This window comes from Megascapheus bottae, chromosome 9, assembly GCF_031878675.1.
Source record: "Megascapheus bottae isolate mThoBot1 chromosome 9, mThoBot2.hap1, whole genome shotgun sequence".
Classification (NCBI taxonomy): Eukaryota; Metazoa; Chordata; class Mammalia; order Rodentia; family Geomyidae; genus Megascapheus; species Megascapheus bottae.
Genome location: NC_143517.1, coordinates 33,852,374 through 33,877,370, shown reverse-complemented (window position 1 = coordinate 33,877,370; position 24,997 = coordinate 33,852,374). Strand labels below are relative to the sequence as shown.

General features: G+C 35.2%; 1 protein-coding gene across 2 annotated transcripts in view; it reads right to left on the bottom strand.

Moving 5' to 3' along the window:
* Positions 1-3,304: 3,304 nt before the first annotated feature.
* Positions 3,305-24,997, bottom strand: part of Slc26a7 (solute carrier family 26 member 7) — a 111,827-nt gene continuing 90,134 nt past the window's right edge. For both annotated transcript variants that reach the window (XM_090339051.1, XM_090339052.1), the window contains 7 exons: positions 23,963-24,029; positions 20,638-20,766; positions 18,649-18,697; positions 9,899-9,999; positions 6,211-6,265; positions 6,028-6,131; positions 3,305-4,738 (listed from right to left, as the gene is read on the bottom strand). In XM_090339051.1, the coding sequence (XP_090195177.1) occupies positions 4,703-4,738; positions 6,028-6,131; positions 6,211-6,265; positions 9,899-9,999; positions 18,649-18,697; positions 20,638-20,766; positions 23,963-24,029 (541 nt within the window). In that variant the 3' untranslated portion in view covers positions 3,305-4,702. The remainder of the gene's footprint in view (positions 4,739-6,027; positions 6,132-6,210; positions 6,266-9,898; positions 10,000-18,648; positions 18,698-20,637; positions 20,767-23,962; positions 24,030-24,997) is intronic.

Sequence of the window (24,997 nt, the reverse complement as noted above, 5' to 3'; positions counted from 1 at the left end):
TTTTTTTTTTTTAGCAGGGGGGTGTTGGTCATGGGACTTGAGCTCTAGGCCTGGGTGCTGTCCCTGAGCTCCTCAGCTCAAGACTTAGCTCTCTACCACATTGAGCCTCAGCGTGCTTTCTGGTTTTTCTGGTGGTTAGTTGGAGATGAGTCTTATGGACTTTGATGCCCTGGCTGGCTTTGAACTCTGATCCTCAGATCTCAGCCTTCTGAATAGATTGGATTAAAGGAATGAACCAAGATTCCTGGATCTATAAATTCATTTTGGAGTGAATGTATCATGTTTATACCTGCCCTCCCATTGTATTTTGGAAGGAAATAGCTTATCTGTTTACACAGGCTCACAGATGGAGAGAAACTTTGCCTAAGGTCGAATCATACATCTATTTCTGTTCATATATCATCATAATATTTAGATAAGACTTTAAAATTCATGTTGACTGAGTAAAGACCTATAGAGCTCTTGGAATATAGTGAATGTATTTTTCACATGTGGTAAAGACAGGAATTCAGCAACAAAATGCTGTACATTAATTGTGTCTTCCCCACAATATGACTGCATTTGAACACAGAAATAGGAAGGAAATCAAGGTTCAACATGAAGCCTTGAGAGTAAGTCACGATCTCATAGAATTAGTGTTCTTATAAGAAGTAGCAAAGCGCTCTTGTCTTAGCCCTCTCTGTTTCTCTCTCTCTCTCTCTCTCTCTCTCTCTCTCTCTCTCTCTCTCTCTCTCTCTCTCTCTCTCTCTCTCTCTCTCTTACCTCTGTCTCTGTGTCTGTGACTGTCTCTCTCTCTCTCCTATTTCCACACTCTCCCTCCCTATCTTCCATCTATTCTCTCACCAGGAATGCTGGGAAAGTATCCTCTATATACCAGGAAGATAGTATATAACAGAAACCACATTTGTTAGCATCCCTTATCTTGGACTTTCCCAAGAAGTACAAAATTAATTTGGGTAGTTTAATTCACTGTATCTGAAGGTCAGAACTCCAGACTAAGGCATGGAAATTTCAGAGCTAAGATATCCTCAGTATTTATCTTCTAGCCTATCTAGAGATGCAAGCCTTCTCCTTTGCCAAACTTCTAATTATTTTTTCTTAATTTGTATGTCTTCTTAGCATATATTAACATCTACCTTACAACAAATGCACTTTAAATTTATTCTCTGTCTTCAATGGTTAGAATATAAACTCCACAAAAAGAGAGGGGTTTTTTGTTTGTTTTATTCTTTGTTCTAAATCCAACACTGAGAACATACCACTTTCCTTTTGAACATTAACTTTTAAATTGCCTAGGAATATTGAACTCAATCTAGCAATTCAAGCAAGACTAAACTAAAACAGCATATAAAGAAGAAAATATGTATTAATTAAAATTTAAAATGACTGATATCTTGTAAATGACATTATTTACACAATGTCTTATAGCAAAAAGTGTCCATATGAACAGTATCTCACTGGCCTTAATTAAAATTTTATTACAAAGACAGGTATATATTTGCAGAAATTTTCAACATGTAATCCTCTGGCCAGTCCAAGAAAGCAAAACATACTTTTTGCCTTGTGGGGAAGCAAATACTCTGGAAAAATGAACACAAATCCATTTAAGTATAATAGTCAAGTTTCAATTTATTTCTATGTAAATTGGTCATTACATACTGAGTTAGTACAAAGATTATTTTTTAAAAGATAATCAAATGCATTAAAAAATAAAAAATTAAGTGCAGAGGATTAAATGACATGATTTTTAGCTAACAAAATTTTGGGATTGTGAAAGCACCACTTAACTCTATTTGAAATCTGGCCTCAAACTCACTGCCAGAAAGCATACGGTGTCTCATATGACATCATTCCCCCCATAGAACACAGCATGTGCATTTCTAAGACATATATGTGTTCAACAACATACCAACATATTTTGGTACCCATTAAATGTCAAGATTATCTGTACAAGGTATTAACACATTAATGTTTTCATTAAAAGAGAAAGATTTCTTTCCTGTTGACATTCCACTTTTATAGATATCTGTCAAATAAATTACTGCAAAGTATTTTCCAGCCAAACTTTACAACACTTGAATTATATAATTGACAGTGAATAACCTTTAAAGTGAAAGACAAATGACAAAATTTAAGGGCACTTCATTTGCATAAATGTGATGTTAACAGTCTTTTCTTGCTTCCATGTTTTATGCTTAATTTGTATCCAGCTTGATGTTAAGTGTTTAACATGCAAATCAGTTTTAATTTTTTTCAATTTTATTCTACTATAAGTGGTAAAATGAAAATATAGTATATATTTGCGTATGTATGTATATGTATATATATAAACAAGGTGCTCTTACAAGAATAGTTCAATGTGGTTCTGGAAATATTCCAATATTTGATCCATATTTCATTTTCATTTTTGTGTTGTTGATTTGTGTTTTAAAATAAACATTTATGTTTTATAAGTTTGTGAGGCTAAATTTCATGTTCAGTTTTTGGACTCAGGACTTAATTCAAGAGCCTTTCTTTATGTCAACATTTATTATGGCCTTGAACTCAGGGAGAAGCTACCAAAACCAGAACTTTATATAGTGTGTGCTTTGTTTTTCCTTCTTTTAAATACAATATTAACATCTGACACCCAGGTTATTGACTTTCAAATGTTATCCACTAAACTTGACCTCTTAGAACTGAAATCAATTCAAATGCAACTGCTCAGACACTAGTTAGTCAGTGTTAACAATAAAATAGAACAAACTGTCCATTGATTATCATGATTTTAACAGCAAGAATGCCTCATGATCTCTAACAAATTCTAAAAAGGCAATGCATGAATTCAATTATAGGCCAAAATTGCATGGTAGAATATTAATTTACACATATCAAAATATATTTTCTTTTCTGACTTTTCTTGACTCATGTTTCTTTGCCAGTGACTAATGGATTAAGGATAGTGACTATTACAACCATCAACTATTGCAATAATTTAATTGGACAAAGCAGAATGTATTACATCCAGCTTTCCCTGAAAGAGTATTTGATGAGAATGTAAGCCAGCTTTGCTCATGTTAATTTCTATCAGTGATGAAGCATCTAAGATTATCCTTTGTACTCATTTCAATAATGATTAACATGATTGGATAATTTCTGGAAGAAATAAAAACATCTACTATTCCTTGGTTTCTTTTTACGTTATCATACCAAGTACTTGGTGTCAAAATTAAGGGCACATTTGTTCTGCATTGCTTCCATCCACACAAGCCCTGAGATTTCCTCTTAACAGATACCTTAAAAGCTATTAAACAGTCTATTAAAGTATCTGACTGTTTGTTACACTGGCAATTTATAGAGCAGTTAAAAACATTGTTAAGGCTACAGCATATTATGAGTCTATTTGTGAAAATATTTTTCTTTCCTGGATAAAACAATTTGTCAAATTAAAGATACAAGGCTGTGTATTTGTATGCAATTGGAAATATATGTCCAAGCATGCAAACAATCACTTTTACTGAAGCCATTAGAGTTTTCAGCTGATCTTCTTGGATGGGTGAGTTTACTGATATTCCCTTCTAAGCTCTCTGCTTTGCTTATCTGCCTAATTAATTAGACATAGATAGAAAAACAAAAGTTTTGCTAACTCTGTCTCTGACATGAGATCCAAAATTACTACAATAAAGAAGTATGCACATACCACTATTTAGTGGTATTTTCTCATCTTAGAAATCATATTTGTGAATGATTGCTGTCCTTAATGTGCTATGTTATCTCATCTCTTTTGCTGTTCCTTTGTTATCTCATATTGACACAATATCTCACTTTGTTATCTGATATATTGGATACATTTGTATTTGGTTACTTGAAATTGGACGGGGAAGGGGGGGAAAACCAAGAGGGGGGGTGGGAGGGAGGGTAATGGGACCAAGACATGTGGAAGGGTATCAGTGTATGTGAATTAATGCACCTTCTATCTGGCAAATATCATGTTACCCTTTTATTAAATACAATAAAAAAACAAATAAAAAAAAGAAATCATATTTGTGAGAAAAAAATTGCAAGGTGGAGAATTTACACATTTTCTGGCCCCAATAAAATTAAAGCACAAAACAGAGCTTCTTATGGAGGTGGGGAATGTGTAGATCCTAAACATTTCCTACTATTTACAACAAAGGAGAGTAAAGTTAAAACCTTGATTTTATTGAGCTACTACTGTTTTCTTCCTAATATAAAGACATTTTCCAGTGCTTCTAGGGTGAATGTGTTGAAAATATGAAGATAGATGAATTACAGTTTACCATTCATTCTGGCATTTTATTGTTGTGAATATCATGCTCTTGGGTTGTAATTATTTCAAAACATTTATAATAAAGGTGTTTATCGGTTTTAAAAATAAGCCTACAGCCAAAGAGTTATAATACAATACCATAATAAGAAAAAAATCATGTCTATTCCCAGTTTACTATAGCGAAATGCATGTACATTTCTTTATAAAATAACTGCTTACTAAAGGATGAATGCATCTGCTTACTAAAAAGGATCATAAAAAAGTTGTTGACAAATCTTGATGAGCAGTGATGCAGTTACTAAGTCACATCATTCTTATTGTCACAGAGGTGATATGCAGGATCTGCACAAAAAACATGGTGTAAAATGCCAGTCTATGGTCCTTCTTCAGGGCAGGTTCTAGACTCAAGACCTAGACAGTTGTAAGTGGGCCTCACACTTCACTGTGGTCACTGAATTTGTTCAAATTCTGAAACAGAAGAAGAAATAGCACATGCTGTTTACTCAACTCTTAAATATGTGCCAAAGTAAAAGCAACAGAACTGACCCCCACTCCATTCTAAGAAAACAGATGATGCAGCTGGGTGCTAGAAGCTCTCACCTGCAATCCTAGCTGCACAGGAAGCTGAGATCTGAGGATGATATTTCAAAGCCAGCCTAGGCAGGCAAGTCCATTAGACATTTATCTCCAATAAACCACCAAAGAACCAGACGTGGAGTTGTGACTCAAGTGATATGGTGAAAAAATGAAAAAGAAAGAGTAAACAAGACAAAGAGAGAGAGAAAGAAAGAAAGAAAGAAAGAAAGAAAGAAAGAAAGAAAGAAAGAAAGACCAAGGGATAGTGTCTAGGCCTTCAGTTTAAGCCCCAGAATTGGCAAAAATAAATAAATAAAAATTAAAAAAATAATCCATGAGGCATCAGAATAGAGAGACTGATGTAAAACTACAGGTCCAGATCACATTACAGATTTTTAAACTAGCCCAAATGACACACTACCTTCTGCCTTCTTTTCTTCATTTCTAAAAATGGCATGTCCTCCACTTAAAGCTCTAGCACCTTTGTCTAGTTAATGTAGATAATGCTGTCAGAAGATCCTCGGAACACAGTGGTCACTCAATAAATGTTAGATATGTAATAATAATAACAATTATAACAATAGTTATATTATTACTTGGTAAATATATCCTATTCTGACTCAATATAATAAATATACCTTGTGAGGCATTCACTGTTGTTCTAGGAATGGGGAAAGGCAAAATGATTCAAGTCAAAGCAAATGTTCTGGAAATCACAGTCTGGTTGCATTGTCCTACTCAATCACAAACTCTGATAGATGAGCTCTACCTCGCAAATAATATTTCCAAAGACAAAAGTCAAAATAAACCTAGAAGGGAGGATATCTGAGCTGAGATAAAAGCTACATTTATAGCTTTTTTTCTCTTATATTTATGAGCAATGGGTTATGTCCCGGGAACAGCAACAAACTAAGTAGTTCTTAACTTAATAGTGATCGTTGAATCCTCTAAGCAGCGACATTGTTAGAAGAGCCAAATGTACTAAGCACTTACTCATAACTGGCCTAACAGAAGAAGAGGAAGTTCCTTCATTCATATTAAAGAACAGAAGTGGAAAAAAAGAGGGGATTAAAGGCTTTAAATGCTAGAGAGATAAAAATAGAATATTAAAAATTGCAAATCCCTTGATTTCATATTCTAGTTTTCCATATAACTCTTTCAAGCTAGTCTGATCAACTCACCTTATTTGAGTAAATATTACAAATAGCCGCAGATACTGAGTCAAAAAAAATCGGTTTCTCTGAGTCCAGGTTTCCACAGTAGGTCAGAGCTTTGATCAAGGAGGCTGCAAGAGAGTGCAAGCGATACAGAGATGAGGAGCAACCAAGGATCACATTCAAGGTCAACCGAAGAGACACTCTTACCTGTGCAACTGGCTAGTGATACATCCACATTCTTGTCCTTGCAATCCCTGTAAACCTGGAAGAATTAAAATAGTACACCCATGACTAATTCAGAGGAACAAATAAAGCTGGGGAAGGAAGGAGTTTCCACAGATTTCATGCTTTGAATTCAAACCACCAGAGGGAGGTATTGTTACACAGTTGGACATAATCTAATAGATTAAGGTTGAGGCAATAAGGAGTCCACCTTTGCTGAAACTAAGTGTAGCTGCTTACATTTTTTAGTCCATGTAGCAAAACTCAATCTATCGTTTTCCTTTCCCAATAGACATGCGCTAAAACAGCTCTCAAGTTTTTAATGAGAGTCAGTGACCTACTGAGGAAAGTGTTGTCTCTTGACCTATTGCTGGCTTTAATGTTTTACAAGAAATACAAGAATAGTCAAAGTCTCTATTGATCCACTGGATGGATAGGATATTGAGATCTTAAATGATCCAAGTTAGTTTCTGTCACCCAATATCCACTGTTAGAGACCCATGGAAGTCTATCAATGAAAGATAAGAACTGACTTTTTTTTTTTTTTGCCTCTTTAAGGTCTAGAACATATTAAGGGGAAGCCAATTCATCCAGATCAACATCATTAGCCTGTGAAGTTCAGTGACAGTAAATCTAAAAGTTATAGTTATGGTAGGGAGAATTCTGTTGTATAAAAATGAAGTATTGTATAGATGAAATGTAGAAGCCGCATCCGTAATAATTCTAACAATGTAATTGAGCCATCCCGCATTTCTCTTATGTTATTTCTAGAGGTAAATAGTTTCATCTATGTGAGAAGAACTGTAATAGTTCTACTACTGAGAATGTAAATGAACTAAGTACACACTAGATATAGACTCAGACTTTGACATTGCACAAATGGCTACTGGTTTGGGGAAGGTAGGAAATTACAGTGATTAATTCAAGGTGACCTCTCAGTGTTTGACTTCTTGGCCAGCTCAATGAAGCACACACATATTGCTCAGGGTGGTTCTTTGATGTAAATAAACATAGTCTCCAGTTCATTGATCTCTCTACTTCACTGGCCTCTCCAGTTTCCCAAGTAAAATAATAAATAGCAGTCATTTCAACCAACTACAGCTCTGGGAAGAATATTCTTTATAAAGAAACAAAACATACAATTTAGGTATGTTGTTAACAGGAATATGTGGATAACTGAAAGGTCTTTGCTCTATGCATTCTCTAATGATGGCTGGACTAAGAACCTATATTAGTAGCAATTATTTTACTTGTTTCTTAATGACTTTTTAAAATCACAAACTGTAATAGAAGGTAGCACAACTGAGTACTCACTGCCAGTTATGTTTGTTGGTCGTTTATGTGTAGTATATCATCTCTAAGCCTCATAATAACATGATAAAGTGGGCATTTCCACATTTAGTTCATCAAAAAGCAAACCAATACTTGAACCTAGACCTCAGAAATAGGGAGCTATTAAATCTTTAAAGCCTGTGCTCTTAGCATATGTCATACTAGTATTGAACCACGATGAAATAAATCAAATAGCAGTGGGAAATTAAAATAGAAAAAGGGAAAAAAACTGATGTAAAACTGCTAGTTTGGGGGCTGGGAATTTGGCCTAGTGGTAGAGTGCTTGCCTAGCATGCACAAAGACACGGGTTAGATTCCTCGGTACCACATACATAGAAAAAAAGCCAGAAGTGGTGCTGTGGCTCAAGTGGTAGAGCTCTAGCCTTGAGAAAGCCCAAATACTCAGGTCCTAAGCCCAAGCCAAGGATTGCCCCCCCAAAAAAACCCAAAAAACAAAAAACAAAAAGCTACTAGTTTTGTATATCCATTAGTAAAACTAAAATCACCTAACTGGGAGTATGTAAAAATAAATCTCATCAATTGATTCATCCCCTCATATCACTATATGGAATTTAAAAACATTAATATGTTTGAGGAAAGGGAAAGGCCCTTTCTCCACAGTCCCAGAACCTAGATTGTTCAAATTTCTCAGCATTATCCATTTTAGACCCTTTACTCAAGGGGAAAGAGTATAAATTTCCTCCATTTTACTTACCTTACATCCTGTTTTGTAAAAGAAATCCAGGTAGGGTAGCTAATAATTTCACAACAAACTTAAAATACAACTGAGAAAAAATAAACCTCCTGACCTTAGTGCAATCCCAGTGTACTCTGCCTCCAAAAATGGTTCTTAATCTACCCAGTATAGAAACATCTATGACTATTTAAGCTGAAAATACTGGGCCAGAACCAGGTCTCAGAAGAGTGTGTTTTAAATGAGCATTGTAAATGAGCAGATAAATGAATTTTTAAGACCTTGGCAATACAATGTATACCATAAATGCCAAGCAAAGATAAAAAGAAGAAAAAGAAGAAGAAGGAGAAGGAGGAGGAGAAGGAGGAGGAGGAAGAGGGAGAGGGAGAAGGAGGAGAAGAGAAGGAGAAGGAGAAGAGAAGGAGAAGGAGAAGAGAAGGAGAAGGAGAAGGAGAAGGAGGAGGAGAAGGAGAAGGGGAAGGAGGGGAAGGGGAAGAGGAAGAGGAAGAAGAGGAAGGGGAGGAGGGGGAGGAAGGGGAGGGGGAGGTTTAGTTGCAAAAAAATATAAAATACTCATACTGAGGCTTGTGCTCAATTGAACAAAAGTTCTATAGTAAACAAGGAAGTAAAAATGTGTAACTTTCCAAAAATGGCTACTAGATTTAAGATCTGAAGTATTTAAACTTTGATTTCGATTATTATTTCATGTTTGTTTTCTAAGTATCTGTATTGCTAAAGCACAACTCCCTTTTGAGTTTGACTGGAGTACAATGAATGCATATATGAAATTACCACAAAGAAAATTCCCCTTGTACAACTAATATATGCTACTATACGATCTTTTAAGTATATATATATATATATATATATATATATATATACTAGATACTAATAAACTAATAGAAGCCATCTGTACAAATAAAGATACTCTAGCAAAGGGTAATATTTGGCTAACTATTATTATAACTGGTTTATAACTTAATTTTTCTAGTGTTTAAGAGACTAATGTACAGAAGTGATTGGTTTATGTTTTTGCTCATACAACACAATAAAGATGGATTTTTGACATCAATAACTGAAGGAGTATCTGGGTAATAGTGATAAACAGCAGCAATTTTTGTTTGTAATTCAAGATAAGCTGGGATAAATTAGAGCTAAGTAAAATGCAGAAAGGAAGCAAAGTGTATTCACCAATAGGGGAAAATAAAGAGGGGGGGAAAGAGGGAGGGAGGGAAAGAAAGGAAGGGAGGGAGGGAAGGAAGGAAGGAAGGCGAGAGAGAGAGAGAGACAGAGACAGAGACAGAGAGAGACAGAGACAGAGAAAGAGACAGAGAGACAGAGAACCTGAGTAGATCTCTCCCAGGAGCTAGCTTTTTGCCACAAAGCAGACTTGCAGGCCACTGTGAGATGAGGGAAACCCAGGAAAGGAAGTTGCTGTAGCAATTTCATTGGACTGAAGAGACAGAATTGAGGAAGCATTAGGTAGATTAGATCTGCTTTAAAGAAACCTACAGTAGTCAGAGGCCCCAAGTCTTGTCTATGTCCCTAGGGGAAAGGAGGGGGCTTTAGATTCTGAAATGGAGAGTGGCTGAGAGAAACTTCTGCTCCTAAAGAAAAGAGGTGGAGTCTGTCTGTCCGTATAAATACCTCAACAATCATGGACACTCCAGAATAGTCAAAGAAGGTCAAGCCACTGCAATCCAAGACTAAAGAACACTTCTCACTGGAACAGGGCTGTGCTGCGTCATCTGTAGGAAAAACAAAGCCTTCAATTAGGGAGATTCCCTAACTGGAACAGTAGGGAAATCACATATATAACAACACCAAATCAGAACACTTCCTGACACCTAATTTTGTCGATTAAGTATTGGTTATTTTTGAATTCAGATTTTTGATGATTAGACTATTCCCTCAGGTACCTTTCTTACAAATCAGAGAGAGGAGAATAGGATAGTTTAATGAACTGATTGGGATTATTTCGCAGATAAATAAACTAAGATATGAGAAGTCAGAATGAATTCAACAGGGTTTCCTTACTAGACTTTGAAGAGACCGTGATGTTGTAAACAAAATGCTTAACACAATTCCACACTCTTGGCCTCATAGGCAGGCGCAGGGAAGGAGTCTGCTTTTGTAATGCCCGAGGCTTAGGCACTTTTGGCTTCACTCTAGAGCAAATCTGTTGGTAGGGCTTATCTGACAATAACTAGGCAACTGTGTAAGGAACCCTGTAAATTGAGTTTCCTTTGGTGTCCAGGGAAATCTCTGCCTCTGAACCTACTTAACAAGAAAATGCTTTTACTGAGGAGTTCATGACCTCTTTTTGAATGATAATCTCAAAGCCACTGTTTCTTCATGTGGGATGACATTGTGAAACAGTGACAGGACACATTTTAGGTCTTCTAAAAAGCGATATGTACTAAGTCATGCATGCCCTTCTAGGCAAAATCTATTAAACAAACTCCATTTCATTGGTCATTGTAAAATTCTCTGGGGGAAATATATTTCTAATTGGGTTAGTTTTGCCGTTGAAAATGCTCAAGATGTTTCACTGTAGTTGCCCTCTAAGGTTAGAGTGGATATTTCTAAATGTGAAAGAAAATATGAAAGTACTTAATAACAACAACCAAAAAAACTGCAATTAAGAGATAAAATCAAGGGCTAGTAGTTTGGCCTAGTTCTAGAGTGCTTGCCTAGTATGCATGAAGACCTGGGTTCGATTCCTTGGTACCACATACATAGAAAAAGCTAGAAGTGGTGCTGTGGCTCAAGTGGTAGAGCTCTCGCCTTGAGAAAGCCCTAGGAATGTGCTCAGGCCTTGACCTCAAGCCCAGGACTAGAAGAAGGAGGAGAAGGAGAAGGAGAAGAAGAAGGAGGAGGAGGAGGAGGAGGAGGAGGAGGAGGAGGAGGAGGAGGAGGAGGAGGAGGAGGAGGAGGAGAAGAAACAGAAGAAGAAGAAGAAGAAGAAGAAGAAGAAGAAGAAGAAGAAGAAGAAGAAGAAGAAGAAGAAGAAGAGAAGAAGAAGAAGAAGAAGAAGAAGAAGAAGAAGAAGAAGAAGAAGAAGAAGAAAGAAGAAGAAGAAGAAGAAGAAGAAGAAGAAGAAGAAGAAGAAGAAGAAGAAGAAGAAGAAGAAGAAGAAGAAGAAGAAGAAGAAGAAGAAGAAGAAGAAGAAGAAGAAGAAGAAGAAGAAGAAGAAGAAGAAACAGAAGAAGAAGAAGAAGAAACAGAAGAAGAAGAAGAAGAAGAAGAAGAAGAAGAAGAAGAAGAAGAAGAAGAAGAAGAAGAAGAGAGGAGGAGGAGGAGGAGGAGGAGGAGGAGGAGGAGGAGGAGGAGGAGGAGGAGGAGGAAGAAGAGGAAGAAGAAGAAGAAGAGGAAGAGGAAGAAGAAGAGGAAGAGGAAGAAGAAGAAGAAGAAAAGGAGGAGGAGGAGGAGGAGGAGGAGGAGGAGGAGGAGGAGGAGGAGGAAGAGGAAGGACCGTGAGACTCTTATCTCTAATTAGCCACTAGAAAACTGGAAGTGGTACTGTGGCTCAAGGGTAGGGCAGTAGCCTTGAGCTGAAGAGCTTAGAGACAATGCCCAGGACTAGAGTTCAAGCTCCACAATCATAAAAAAAAGAATCATTTTGGTTTTTAAGTACTTTGTTTAGTTTTGTTTTTGAGACAGATCTCCCCCCAAACCTTAGGTTGACCTGGAGATCATGATATATAGTTCATTTTACCTTTGAACTCATAATCTTCTAGTCAACCTCAAAAGTGCAAAGATATGAGCCACTATGCTTGGATAGCATTGACAATTTTATATGGCATTAACTATTAGGAAAAGGAAAAATGTTATAAAGTAATTTTGAATATATTAGTATTCATATGTGAGATTCATATTCAAATTTAAATCTAGATTCATATCTATCAATTGGTTAATAACTACAGAATATGTGCAATGCAGAAGAAGTTTTTAAAATGTAGTGAGCAATAACATATATGAACATAATTTTATTCTTATTTTCAAGATTATAATACTCTGAGAGCCAAAGATAGGATCTGGAACATTCAATGATATTTGAGTAATTGAAAAATGGAAATTTATGAGTAGGTATCTCATTGGCATAACCAAGTAATGCTTTATTGACAAAGAAAATAAAAAGCAAAAACAAAAATGCACCATTCACCCAACCAAAGGCCAGCTTTAATTAAACATTAATGACTGCTAGACTTCCCCTGCTAACATTCAACCAATGAGTGCTGAAGGTCAAGTGTGCACCAGGTAATGTAGTAGAGCGTCCCTTCTGCATGTTTCTGCTACAAGGAGGAGCAAAGTAGTTAGCATGGATTAGGACTGTGCATCCACTGACTAAAAAGAAAATGAATAAACAAAAATTAAAAATCAAACCCTCAAAGTTCAAGGCAAGCCAGGCTCTATGGCTCACATCTGTAATCCTAGCTCCACAGGAGGCTGAGGTCTGAGGATCGCTGTTCAAAGCCAGGCCAGCCACTAAAGACTGTGAGACTCATTTCCAATTAGCCACTAGAAAACTGGAAGTGGTGCTTGGCTCAGAGACAACACCCAGACCCAGGCATAGGGCAGTGGCCTTGAACTAAAGAGCTCGGGGACAGAGTGCAAACCCCACACTGATAAAAAATAAAAAAGTTCAGAGCAATCCCAATTCAGTTTATCCACTAAACACTCCAGTAATCATTATCATTCACCATCTGTCTAATTAATCACATAGCTTACTTTTATTAATGCAGGCCTCTTATTTACATTCTCAGTTATTCTACACCACTGCTCATTATCAGCAACAGAAAAGGATTAAGAGACAGTCAAAAGAAACACACTCACTCTCCTCAAGTGCAAGTGGTTTACTGAGTCTCAAACACATGCTGATGGTCCCTAGGGATCCTTAATAAACTTTCAGAACATACAAAGCTAACAAATTTATGAGTAGAAAATATCAGAAGTTCATTTGCCGTGTTTTATTTTATAGTTAGTAGAATTCAATTTTTTCTTACAAAGTTAGATACAAAAGATATATTAATATTAGTCATTTTCACAGGGTACACTGGAGATCAGTATTTGATACTTGTATTTGATATATCCCTATGCAAATTCTTTTGAACATATTTGTTTTAGAAAGGAACATTTCTATTGTTTTTTGTTTAAGGAATGGCTAGAATCAAAAGAAATGAATAGCTCCTGGGATGATTAAGCATTTTTCCCAATCTGCATTTACCAGAGTTCTCCACAACCCCCTGGCTTAGCCCAATAATTGATTGTTAAAAACCTGCCAGCACATCCCTATCTGAAGACGGGTTCTCTTAACAAACAAAAGAAGCCATTTATAACCCAGTAGGTTTGATTAAATAATTGACTTAAACCATTGACATATTTGCCAGTAGGTTTTATGATGACTATGAAAACACAATTTGCACCAAAATCACTCCATTTCTTCATCCAGTTGTATGCCATGGTTTGTTATTGTTGTTTATTTTGAGAGTATTTTATTTTATTTTGTTGCATTTTTCAGGATTTATTTTTGTTTTCAATGTTTTTTTCCTCCTTTCTTCTTTTTCTTTCCTTCCTTCCTTCCCTCCTTTTTTGCTTATTTCTTCTTCCTGTCCTGAAGCTCAAGCGGGCCTTGAACTCTCATTGCTCTTATGTCAGTGTCTAGTGGGCTGCAAGTCTTTGCTCACCCTAAAATTTAAAAGTTAATGAATGAGGAATCTTTCTGTGTTTTTTTAAAAGTCTTATTCTCTGTTTACTAAAAACATGATAATAATATCTGCAAGACATTGTTGATGAAAATCTGAAAGAATATTATCAATTATTGTATACACTGTATAGCTTGAATGCTCTCATCTCATTCTATGGTGAAGGTAGACAAGGCTTCACAGTGACCAAGTGAAACCATAATTTTTGTTTAATCAACTTGAGGTTTTAGGAAACTATTACTGCTTGATCACAATTTTGTCGTTCTGTATTGAAAATCATGAGAGTTAAAATCCAACGATAGCACTGGATTCTAGTGGTCTGGTGCCTGCCATCCTAACTACTGGGAAGCTTTATTCTGATAGCAGAGGAGCTGTACTACATCACTGCCAAAACTAAAAAACAAAACCAAAAAAAACAAATCTGTGACTAGATTAACTAGAGATAGATGGTAACTGTCTACAGTACTAGAAAAATGTGGATACAAAGGTATTTGAATTTTCAGAAACACTTTCTTCCCTTACCTACATGACTTTCATTCCTAAACTGTATTGACAATTCTCTTTGCTTGTAATAATTTTATAATTTATATCACAGCAGCTTAATAACCATGCACAGGTAAATGGTTAGGCTTTATTAATAGCAATACAAAAATTTTCCTCCTATTTTTCTCACAGAATATTCTATTTATTTGCTTTGTCTTTTACTTTATATTTTAGTTTTGTTAGTGCAATTCTTTTTTGGCGTATGTGTGCCAGTCCTGGAGTTTGAACTGTATATCATGATGCTGTCCCTGAGCTTGTATGCTCAAGGCTGCTATTCTCTACCACTTGAGGCACACAGCACCATTGCTGGCTATTTTTAGGTAGTTAATTGAAAATAAAAGTTTCATGGGGGCTAAGAGTGTAGCCTAGTGGTACAGTATTTGTCTAGCATGCACAGAACTGCATGTGGCTCCTCAGAACCACATACACAGAAAAGGCCAGAACTGGTGCTGTGGCTCAAATGGCAGAGCACTAACCTTGAGCAAAATGTGTCCAAGGACAGTGTCAAGGCCTTGAGTTCAAGCCTCAGGACAGACAAAAAGAAAAGTTTCATGGGCTTTCTTCCTCAGCTGGCTTTGAACCTTGATCTTCAGATCTCATTTAGCCTCCAGAGTAATTAGGATTACAGGCATGAACCAATAGTGCCCAATTTACTATTCTTTTTAAATAAAATATGTGTATTTTCCAGGCTATCCTTAATAAGACCAAATTAAGCAATACCAAAAACTCAAACCATATAGTTGTGATCATTTCTTCGAGCAAGTTATTTTACAAGAAGCAATGCATGATTCCTCTTTTAATTTAAAAAAGAAGTTAACAATTGAAGTTAACTCAAATGAAAATTTAGATTCAGGGATATTTCAGAAACATTATTAAAAAAAGAGAAGTTTCCTTTCACATAATATCCTTTCACTTCTGCCACTGTTACTGGTTTTATGGATATAACCTTGTGTTCTAAGCTTCTAAGTAAATCAACTACTGTGATAAAAATCACATCAGCCAGAAAAGAGTAAAGTGAATGCACAGCTAATATCCTGCCTTAAGCAAAACAAAGTAAGCTTGAAGCTTATGCAAGGGAAACAACTAAGCTATACCCATGTGGGATGTGGTAAATGATGGGCTTTATCTACAAAAAACAACATTTCAGAAAGAAATTAACCATCAGGTGTGGGTGGGCAATTAACTCCAGACCGTAGAAACCAGATCTTTCCTGTGGAATATTCATTAACTTCTTTAATTAAAAAGTATTCATAGTCACATAATTTAGGAGTGCTTTTCATATACTTCAAAAGAGTCTTGACAGTCTGAGTCACTCATAACTTTGTTTTTAAATTAAGTGGGTTTTTTCTGTTGGTATCAATTAACTTTTAAGAAGCAGACTTAAATATTTAATTTCTCAAGAAATAAGGAGATAAGAAACATTCAGGACAAGCAAGAAAATGTACATATTACTAAACATTTCTGTCATTCATTCATTCATTCATTCACTTTTCATTCCCGCAGTCAGGTAACACAGATGTGTTGAATGATTATTCTAAGCACTTTCCTGGGAAATGTAAGTCAATAGCAAATGAACAAGAGAGATGAAGGTCCATCTTTTCAGTAGACTTACATCAAACAGAGAAACAAAGCATATGAATGAGTAGTTTGAAGTTTATGAGGCCTGGAAAATATATGCATAAATTGTTAAGGAAAGACAGAGAATTGGGTTGATAGGCAAAAACAATGTCCTCAAATGAAGTCAAGGCTTTGTTCTTGCTAAATACTCTACCACTTGAGCCATAGCTCCAGGAATCATTTCTGTGTGGTGATTATTTTCAAAGTCATGCCTAGTCTGACCTGGGCAGTGAGTCTCCTATTTGTGCTCCCTCATGTTGTCTGGGAGACAGGAATGCTCCACTGTGCCTAGTCATTATGCTTCTGAAGCTGGGAAAATCAGGACCTGCTAACTTGTTCAGACATTGGTTGAGAGGGAAAGAGCCCAGGCTGGCCTCAAACAGTGATCCTCTGTTCTCTGCCGCCCAAGTAGCTAGGATTACAAGCTTAAGATATCACGCTAAGCTGATTTATATACTTCTATTTGGTTATATATTTACCTGGAATATACTATCTACTGGCATACATTACATCTTTTACTATGTTTTTAATCAAATTATATAAACCTTCTACAAATCATTTATCCCTCATATTGTTAAGGGATATTTTACTTGTATTTACTTTGGAAGTATTATAAACAATGCTACCGTGATGAGTCTTTTACTGTCTGTCCACTTTGGTCAAAGTTAGTGTTGAAGACACTAAGGTATGAATTTTTTGTTGTTGTTGTCAAAAGATTTTTGCATTAGTGATCTAATTTCTTTACCAGTTGTAGAATCTTTGGGGAATGTTTTCCTTTTACTTTTTAGATCAGTTTTGGAAAATCATATCTTACTAAGAACTTGTTCATGTCATCACAATTTTCTTTTGGTATGAAAATATCTAAAATTTTCTCATGTCTTACGTATCTCTAGAATCCGTTGGTATATTATTTTTATGTTGCTAGGATTCTTTACTTGTGCCTTACCATTTTTACTTAATTTCGTTGCATACTGTGTGGTTGTGTCAATCCTCTTAATTTTATATTTATTTCCTATTTCAATGATTTTGATTTTTATATTTTTTCCTCCATTTTATGTTTAGCTTCCATTCAAGTTTTAAAGATCTTTAATACAGATTTTGAATTACTAATTTTAGACTTCTAGTGTATGTTCCCTTAAGTAGTGGTTTACATGTACCCTAAAACTTTCCACCTATTTCATTTAATAAAACTAACTTTTATTCTCTATTTTTCACTATGATTTCTTTTTTGAACAATACATAATTTCAATACATAATGTTCAAGTAGATGAAGGCAGCGAGTGATCTTATTCCTATATATTTTCCTTCTATTATTTGAAATGCCCTGGAACTTGAAGAGACTATACTAGAAGCAATTCTCAATTTTCTCTGGAAATGATAGTAAATAAACATATAGTGTATAGAAAAATGCAAGTTAACTTGAGTAATGAAGCAATAACTAAGACATTTTTTAAAAGTAATGTTTATAACTGACCATGCTTTAAAAAATAACATTTTAAGAGGAAAATAAATGCAGTTATGCAGTTTATGCACAAAATGTTTAAATATAAAACACAATTGGTAATGCATAAAATTGATTTATTGTCAGTTGAGTTCTTATAAGAGAAATAACTATGGGGCTATTTCATTCATCTTTTCAGCTTCATGTTCCATGATGAAATTTTATCTCTCTCTCTCTCTCTCTCTCTCTCTCTCTCTCTCTCTCTCTCTCTCTCTCCAGAGAGAGATAGAACTATAGGCTTAATATAATGATCGACTCAGAATTTTAACTAAAAATCAAAGTAAATACTAAAATATATACTTCTAAAATATTTCCAATAAAATAACTTTCCATTTAACAAGAAGCTATTAACTATAAATAAATAACCAGGATAATATAACAAACACCCATGAAGAAAACATTTATTGCTGTTTCCTGGGGGTTTTTTTCCCCCAAGTAAATATGAATCTGTAGTTGGTTTAAGTTGCTCATTTGTGTAGTATGAAAATGTAGAATATTCAGAGATAATAGTTGGAGGAAAATGCTGATTCATATTAAAACCAGAATATGAATTTCAGTTTGTAGTTTAAACATTTGATTTATTTACTTATTACTTATTACCTGTATTTACTTTTGCTTTGAGATAAATGGAAAAGAAAGAGAGAAGGAAAACTGAAGAGGAAGGAAAGAGGACTAAAGGGTAGAAGTATACTAAATCAAAGAAAAAAGAAGAGATAAAGAAGGAGAAGGAGATGAGGTACAAGAAATACTAAGAGAAAGTAAAGAGGAAGAAGGAAAAGACTAAATGAAGGCAAGAGGACTGAGAAGAAGGCCAAAGAGAGGAGAAAAAGAAAGGAAGGAGAACAAAAGAAGTAAGAGAAGAAGAAAAAGGAGACATAAGAGCAAGGAAAATAAAAACCAGGAAATAGGAGAAGGAAAGTAGAGGGGAGAAGTAGAGAAAGAGGAGAAAGGGAAGCAGTGGGAAAGGAGATTCCATATCTGGTTCAACTTCAAATCAGAATACTTAGCTTCTTCCTTAAGGAAAAACTTACCATTGCAGTTGCCATTGGACAGAGAATGGAGCAACATGTTTTGTTCACACTGAAATAAAAACATATATAGACAAGATAAATACATTTATTTCAGGTCCATGATAAAAGCACCTCATTCCTTTCTCCATAAGAATAACCAAAACTAGTCTCCAGAAAATATTCCTCATTAGCTTTGTTTTCAGAATACTGTAAACAAGAGAGGTGGAAATAGTAAAATGACAATGAGTTCTAAATACACTTTGTTTAGTGTGAAGAACTTTATTCAGAAAAGAAGAATCTCAATGGAGGCTTCTTCTAAGTATATTTTAGTTCAGAAGATACTTTTCATTATAAAGTGAGAATACCTTCTTTCAAATTTTCATGAAAGTCTGCTTTGATTTTGGATTAGAAAAATATCAAACATTCATTTAATGGTGTGAGCTTACATTGATTCAAAAAAGAAAAACTTGATGCCCCTCAAAATACAGTTGCATACTGCTATGTAATACAAAGTTTCGTGAAAGAAATTTCTAGTGTCAAACTTGAACAATTATGAATTTTTCTTTTCCAGTTCCCAATATTCCTTTGGAAGTGAAATTCCAAACGAACACTCTTTTCTAAGTGCATTTCCTACATCAACTCTCTTAACCATCCGGATTATAGATGCAAAACCTAAAGCATAAAGTTTCAGCAAGTCGAAGTCCCACAGCAAGAGAATTGTGCTTGTTATAATTATTCTCTCCAAGAACCACCCCAAAGTAAGGACCAGTTATAGACACAGAAACAAAGAATGATCCCAGCAAAGCAAAATTTACTTCTGTGCACAAGTGTGCGTTATCAGCCAAATCTGGCACTAAAGCACACAGAGCCGGTAGGCTGCTCCCTCATTTACCCCAAACACAGCAGCCTTTGACACTGTTCAGGCTGGTTGAAGCTTCCCAATCTGCTTAAAATTGGCTGGTTGGAAAAAGGTAAGATGCATTGTAAGATCACCATTAAAGTAAGGTAAGCAATCTCAAACATGCCCTCCACTATTTCTAGAACTATCTGGGGTGTGTCTACTGAAGTGTGTCTTAATTCCATCTTGGAACCACCAGTTAAGACAAAACCTTGTATGTTAAAAATCCCTTCTCACCCCAAAACACTACCTCTTTTCATTTCTTTATTTGATGATATTATCTTAGCAAAATAATAGACAAGAGAGATACTACCTGGCACAAGCAGAAACTTTGAAGCAATCCACTTTGATATGAAAGACTTCACTCACAATAGCAAACCCAGGTAATTTGGCTCCAAAAAGTGGCCACTGCAAAGGGCTTCAGGATTTGAACAATGATAGATAGCTAATTTATAATAAATTAAAATAAAGGCCAGGAGTTTGGCCTAGTGGTAGAGTGTTTGCCTAGCATGTGCAAAGACCAGGGTTCAATTCCTGGATACCATATACATAGAAAAATGCCAGAAGTGGTGTTGAGGATCAAGTGGTAGAGCTCTAGCCTTGAGAAAGTCAAAGGACAGTGCTCAGGCCCTGAGCTCAAGCACAGGACTGGCAAAAAAAAAAGCACATTTGAAATAATATCCCTAATACTTGATTCTATTTAAGTTTACGGAGTTCAAGCAAAATGTTGTAATAGTATTTTGATAGTGACGGTACTAATGTATGCTTCTTTTAAGTTACTTATATTCTGTATAGGTCTAATCCAGATTTGTTAGGACTTTAATAAACAGATCTTATAAAAAAATAAATGCATTATTTACTCTTCTAAGGTAGGGTACCTGGTATGAATGAATGAATGAATGAATGAACAAGGAAATGATTACCTAAGTCAACTACAAGCACCAAATATATACATATACATATATATATATATTGCAATATTAGGTTTGACTGAGGAAAGAGACCAGTAAATATTTTTATAGTGTATTTTTTTTTACAAAACACCATGTTTAGTGTCATGATATACAGTAACCTCTTGTATGACCTTCTAATCACACAATCAGTGATCTTACCTTGTTGATATCATCAAGCAGCTGGCTTTCCTTTTGGATTAAGTTCATTACATCAGCACCAAATTTCTTTGCATTCAGGAAAACAAGTGGATTGCTTATGGAGATAATTTTGACCTGTTGTAGGGTTTCCTTTTACAAGAGAACAAAGAAGAGATTCACAATTCCAAATTAAAGAAAAAATAATGGCTATACCTGATGAATTGAATCTTATAATTGCAAATACCAACCTCCAGACAAATGTTTTAATTAGTAAAATGCATTTATTGTTTGAAAATACTAACATATCCTCTATACTAAGAAATATTAATAACCATGATCCTGATTCCTACTGACTGGCTTTAAGGAGCCAGTAGCATAGCACATCCAAACAGTGCCAGGAAGAATATTACTTCCAATATTGTCTCTTCCAACCAATCTATATGTTACCAAATAATTTACTGAACCATCAGCCTTTTGTTTGCAGGGGATTGAACCCAGAACCTGAAACCAAGCAAATGGTACTACAGCCCCTAGCACTCAAATCAGTATTCAAATAATACTTTACAAATGAATAACAGTTCTAATTAGAAGAAAGATATGAAGGAAAACAGGACAGGGGCTATAATTTCATGTTACATAAGCACAGGTGACACTACACTGCCAGGATATAGGTAAAACATATAACAAAACAGAAGAAAATATTGACACAAATGACCTCTACTTTGGCCACTTATCTAGATCTTGCAGACCATATATGTCATGTAATCAAGCTGTCTTCTCTCAGATTTTGAGACATATGTCTGGTGGAAAGGATGGTCAGTGATATGAAGTGGCAACTCCTTACCAACTAAGTAAAGCAATACTCCTTCAGGCGTTAGTACTTGCACAGAAGAGAATATGCAGAGAATAGTCATGCATACAGGCACAGGAAAGAAAGGAGAAAGTATTAGATACATTACTCTGCACAGTTCATTTAATGTCTCTCAGTTTACTTGGTTTTTTTTCTTAACTAGATAACCCCCAAATGTTTTAAAGCTATTAAAGTGAGTCAGTTATTAAAAGTGAAGAATTTGAAGAAATAATTCAAGAAAAAGTAACCTTAAGTTGTCAAACTCATTTTTAAGCAAGAGTAAACATTTTAGAAACAAAAAAATTAAGCTTTAATTCTTAGATCCATCATACCTAATCATTACAAATGTTATGTGATTGTGACATTATCTTCAGTTACAATAATATGAAAAAAATTGTTAATATTCTTCCAGGAAATTAACAATTCCCAGTGGAGTAGAAAAACAGATCTCTCAAAGCTAAAATGGGTCTCTTGTAAGAAGGGGTGGAAAAATGGATCTATGAATAGAAAAGGGGAATGACATTTTGTTTAAATTTTTAAAAACCCACCCCAAACATATCTAAATATTTATCAATAACGTTTCAAGTTTCCCATTTGATACAGTTTTCATGAGACAGGAACCAAATAACAAGGTTCAAGAGTATGGAAAATTTTCCAGGGTTTCCATCTGTCTTACAATTACTTCATTACCTTTGCTATGTGTTTACTCCAAGAAGAAGGAAAGAATGAAAGAGTCTATTTAATTGTGTGTGTGTGTGTGTGTGTGTGTGTGCACGTGCATGTACAAGCATGTATATATGTGTTTGTGTGCTGGTAGTGGGGCTTGAACTCAAGGTTCAGATGCTACCCTTGAATTTTTCTACTCACTAAACACTAGCACCTCAACCACTTGAGCCATTACTTCCTGCTTTTTGTGGTTAACTTTTTGCTTGGCTTGGCTTTGAACTCCAATCTTCAGATCTTAGCCTCTTGAGTAGCTAAGATTATAGACATCAGCCATTGGCACCCACTGGTTTTTTTAGCTGAAAAATAATCATTCCAAAGCTGAATTCTATCTCAGATTAAGAATGTCAAGACTAATGTGAGTGGCCATGTGTAATGGATCCATAGAGGATTTTAGGGGGTCTAGTCAGGCTGGGACTTTGCACCAAACCCAATTTCCATAAAACTGTTAAGGTGAGAAAAGACAAAAGTGGTGAAAAACTTGACCTTGGAAAACTATCAAAGACTCTGAACTTGAATTGCTCTCTGTGAAGCAAAGCTTTCCATGCTTATTTAAAAAATACAAGCCCTGGGCGTCACAGAAGGATTCCTCATATTATTTCTTTCTTCCAGTCTACTTAGAAATACCCAAATACTGGTCCTTGGGATGGAAGGCCAGTTCTCTCAGTTCTAAGGGAAATCATGTGGTACTAAGACAAGTGAATGTGAGAAACGAAGGAGAAAGGATTAGCCTAGCAGGTTCAAAGTGAGGGCAACTTTCAAAAACTAGCGAAAGTAATTCGAATCAGTGTTTTTCCTCACACTTTGAATTGAAACTAAAACTCAAGTGTTATCAATTGGTGTTCTCAACATAGCAAGACAATTTATTATGTTTTCCTTTAAAGGTTCCAACCTGATCAGCATTCTAGAACTGCTTGACTAAATTAAGCAATATGGTTTTGGTTTTTCTAAAAAAAAAAAAAAAGTGGAGAACTTAAGCCTGTATCCTAACTAAATAGGAGGCAGCTATTGGAGGATTGCAGTTCAAGGGCAGCCAGGGCAAAACAATCCACAAGACTGTACCTTAATCTATGGATGGGTAAAGTGTGGACATGACAGCTGTCTTCCCAAACTTTGGAGGAAGCAAGATTGCTGTACAGAATGGCAAACTCTCACATCCCATTGACAAACAGAAGCACACACAAAGGAGGCTTACAGTCCAGGTTGGTCAGGATATCCAGTCATAGGGCCTGAACTCAGAGCCTCCCACTCTTGCTGAGGCTTTTTTTTTTCCCCTCAAGTCTGGCATTCTATCACGTAAGCCATTCTTCCATTTCCAGTGTGTTGGTGGGTAATTGGAAATAAGAGTTCCACAGATTTGTCTGTCTTGACCCTCAATCCTCAGATCTCTGTCTACTCAGTAGCTAGGATTACAGGTATGAGCCACTGGCTCTTGACTCCTATTTTTATTCTTTTCCTTAATTTTGTAAATTAGCAATGAAAAGAGATTTCAGATGTTTTAACTGACCCTACCCATGAGTCTGCTGTGAACGCTACTTCTTGGACTACTGGTATAATTTTTATTTGAGTGTTAAATCCAAAGAGATTTTCTTTTGCTCTGTTGACTTGCTACAAATCTACGAGTGTGATTTTCACATACTTAGCAATGTAACTTCATACTAATTAAAATTAGAATGGCATTATTAAATGAGATAATATATCTTCTCTCTTGATATATTAAACTTATTTCATCCAGGACATCTTTAATAACTATAAAAAGGAAATTAAACTTACATCATCTGTTTCAGTCTTCACTTTAAATTCCATTTCTTTCATATTTATTATGTTTAAAGTCTTTTCTCTAAATTAAAGGCAGATAGAAAACAGAATCATTTCCTGATTATTATATTAAAAATTGAGGAAAAAGAGAGAACTAATTTTATCTTAACAATTAGAAAGTGCCTAAAATAGCTTCAGTTCTATAACATAATTATTCAAAAAATACTAGTAAATATATGCAGATATAGAGAGATATAGATATATATTTCTGGAAAATCAACAATGGAGAAGAACAACAAAGATGAAACAATGAAACAATTTGTCTAATTTAGATTGGCAGAGGCCCATATTATCAAGATGTAAGGGCTGGACTGATAAAGAATCATGAAAGAGAAAACATTGCAGAATATATAACATGAATCAGTGACAAGTTTTTTGCTGTCCCTTGGTTATCTCATATTGTTACAGTATTTCACTTTGTTATCTGATACATTGTATATATGCTTATTTGGTTATTTGAAATCTGATAGGGAAGAGAGGAAAACAAGATGAGGAGTAGGGATTGGGGGAGGGAAATGGGGACCAAGACATGAGAAAGGGTATCAATGTTTGTGAAGTAATGCACCTTCTATCTGGTGAATATAATGTAACCCTTCTATTAATTACAATAAGAATATATGAAAAAAGAAAGAATAAGATAATAATAATGAATTTGTTTCTACAGGACATATAAAATAGAATCAGTAGAGATAAGGACACAGTATTTCATAAACAATTTTTAGAAAACATTAAGGGATGACCATGAGAATTATTTCAGATATATATTCTGAAAGCAGACCAGGAATGGGACCAAATAAGAACATTAATTATAGATGTTCAGTACCAAGACAAAGATAGCATGTTCCTGCATAAATATATGGGCTTTTGGAAATTATTATTTTCTCAAGTTAATTTTTGAAAATGATTACTTTTGCTCTATGACTTGTGTCTTATTGGATATTATATCCTTCCCTTTTTTTAAACCCATCTATTAGATAGCATATGGCTAAG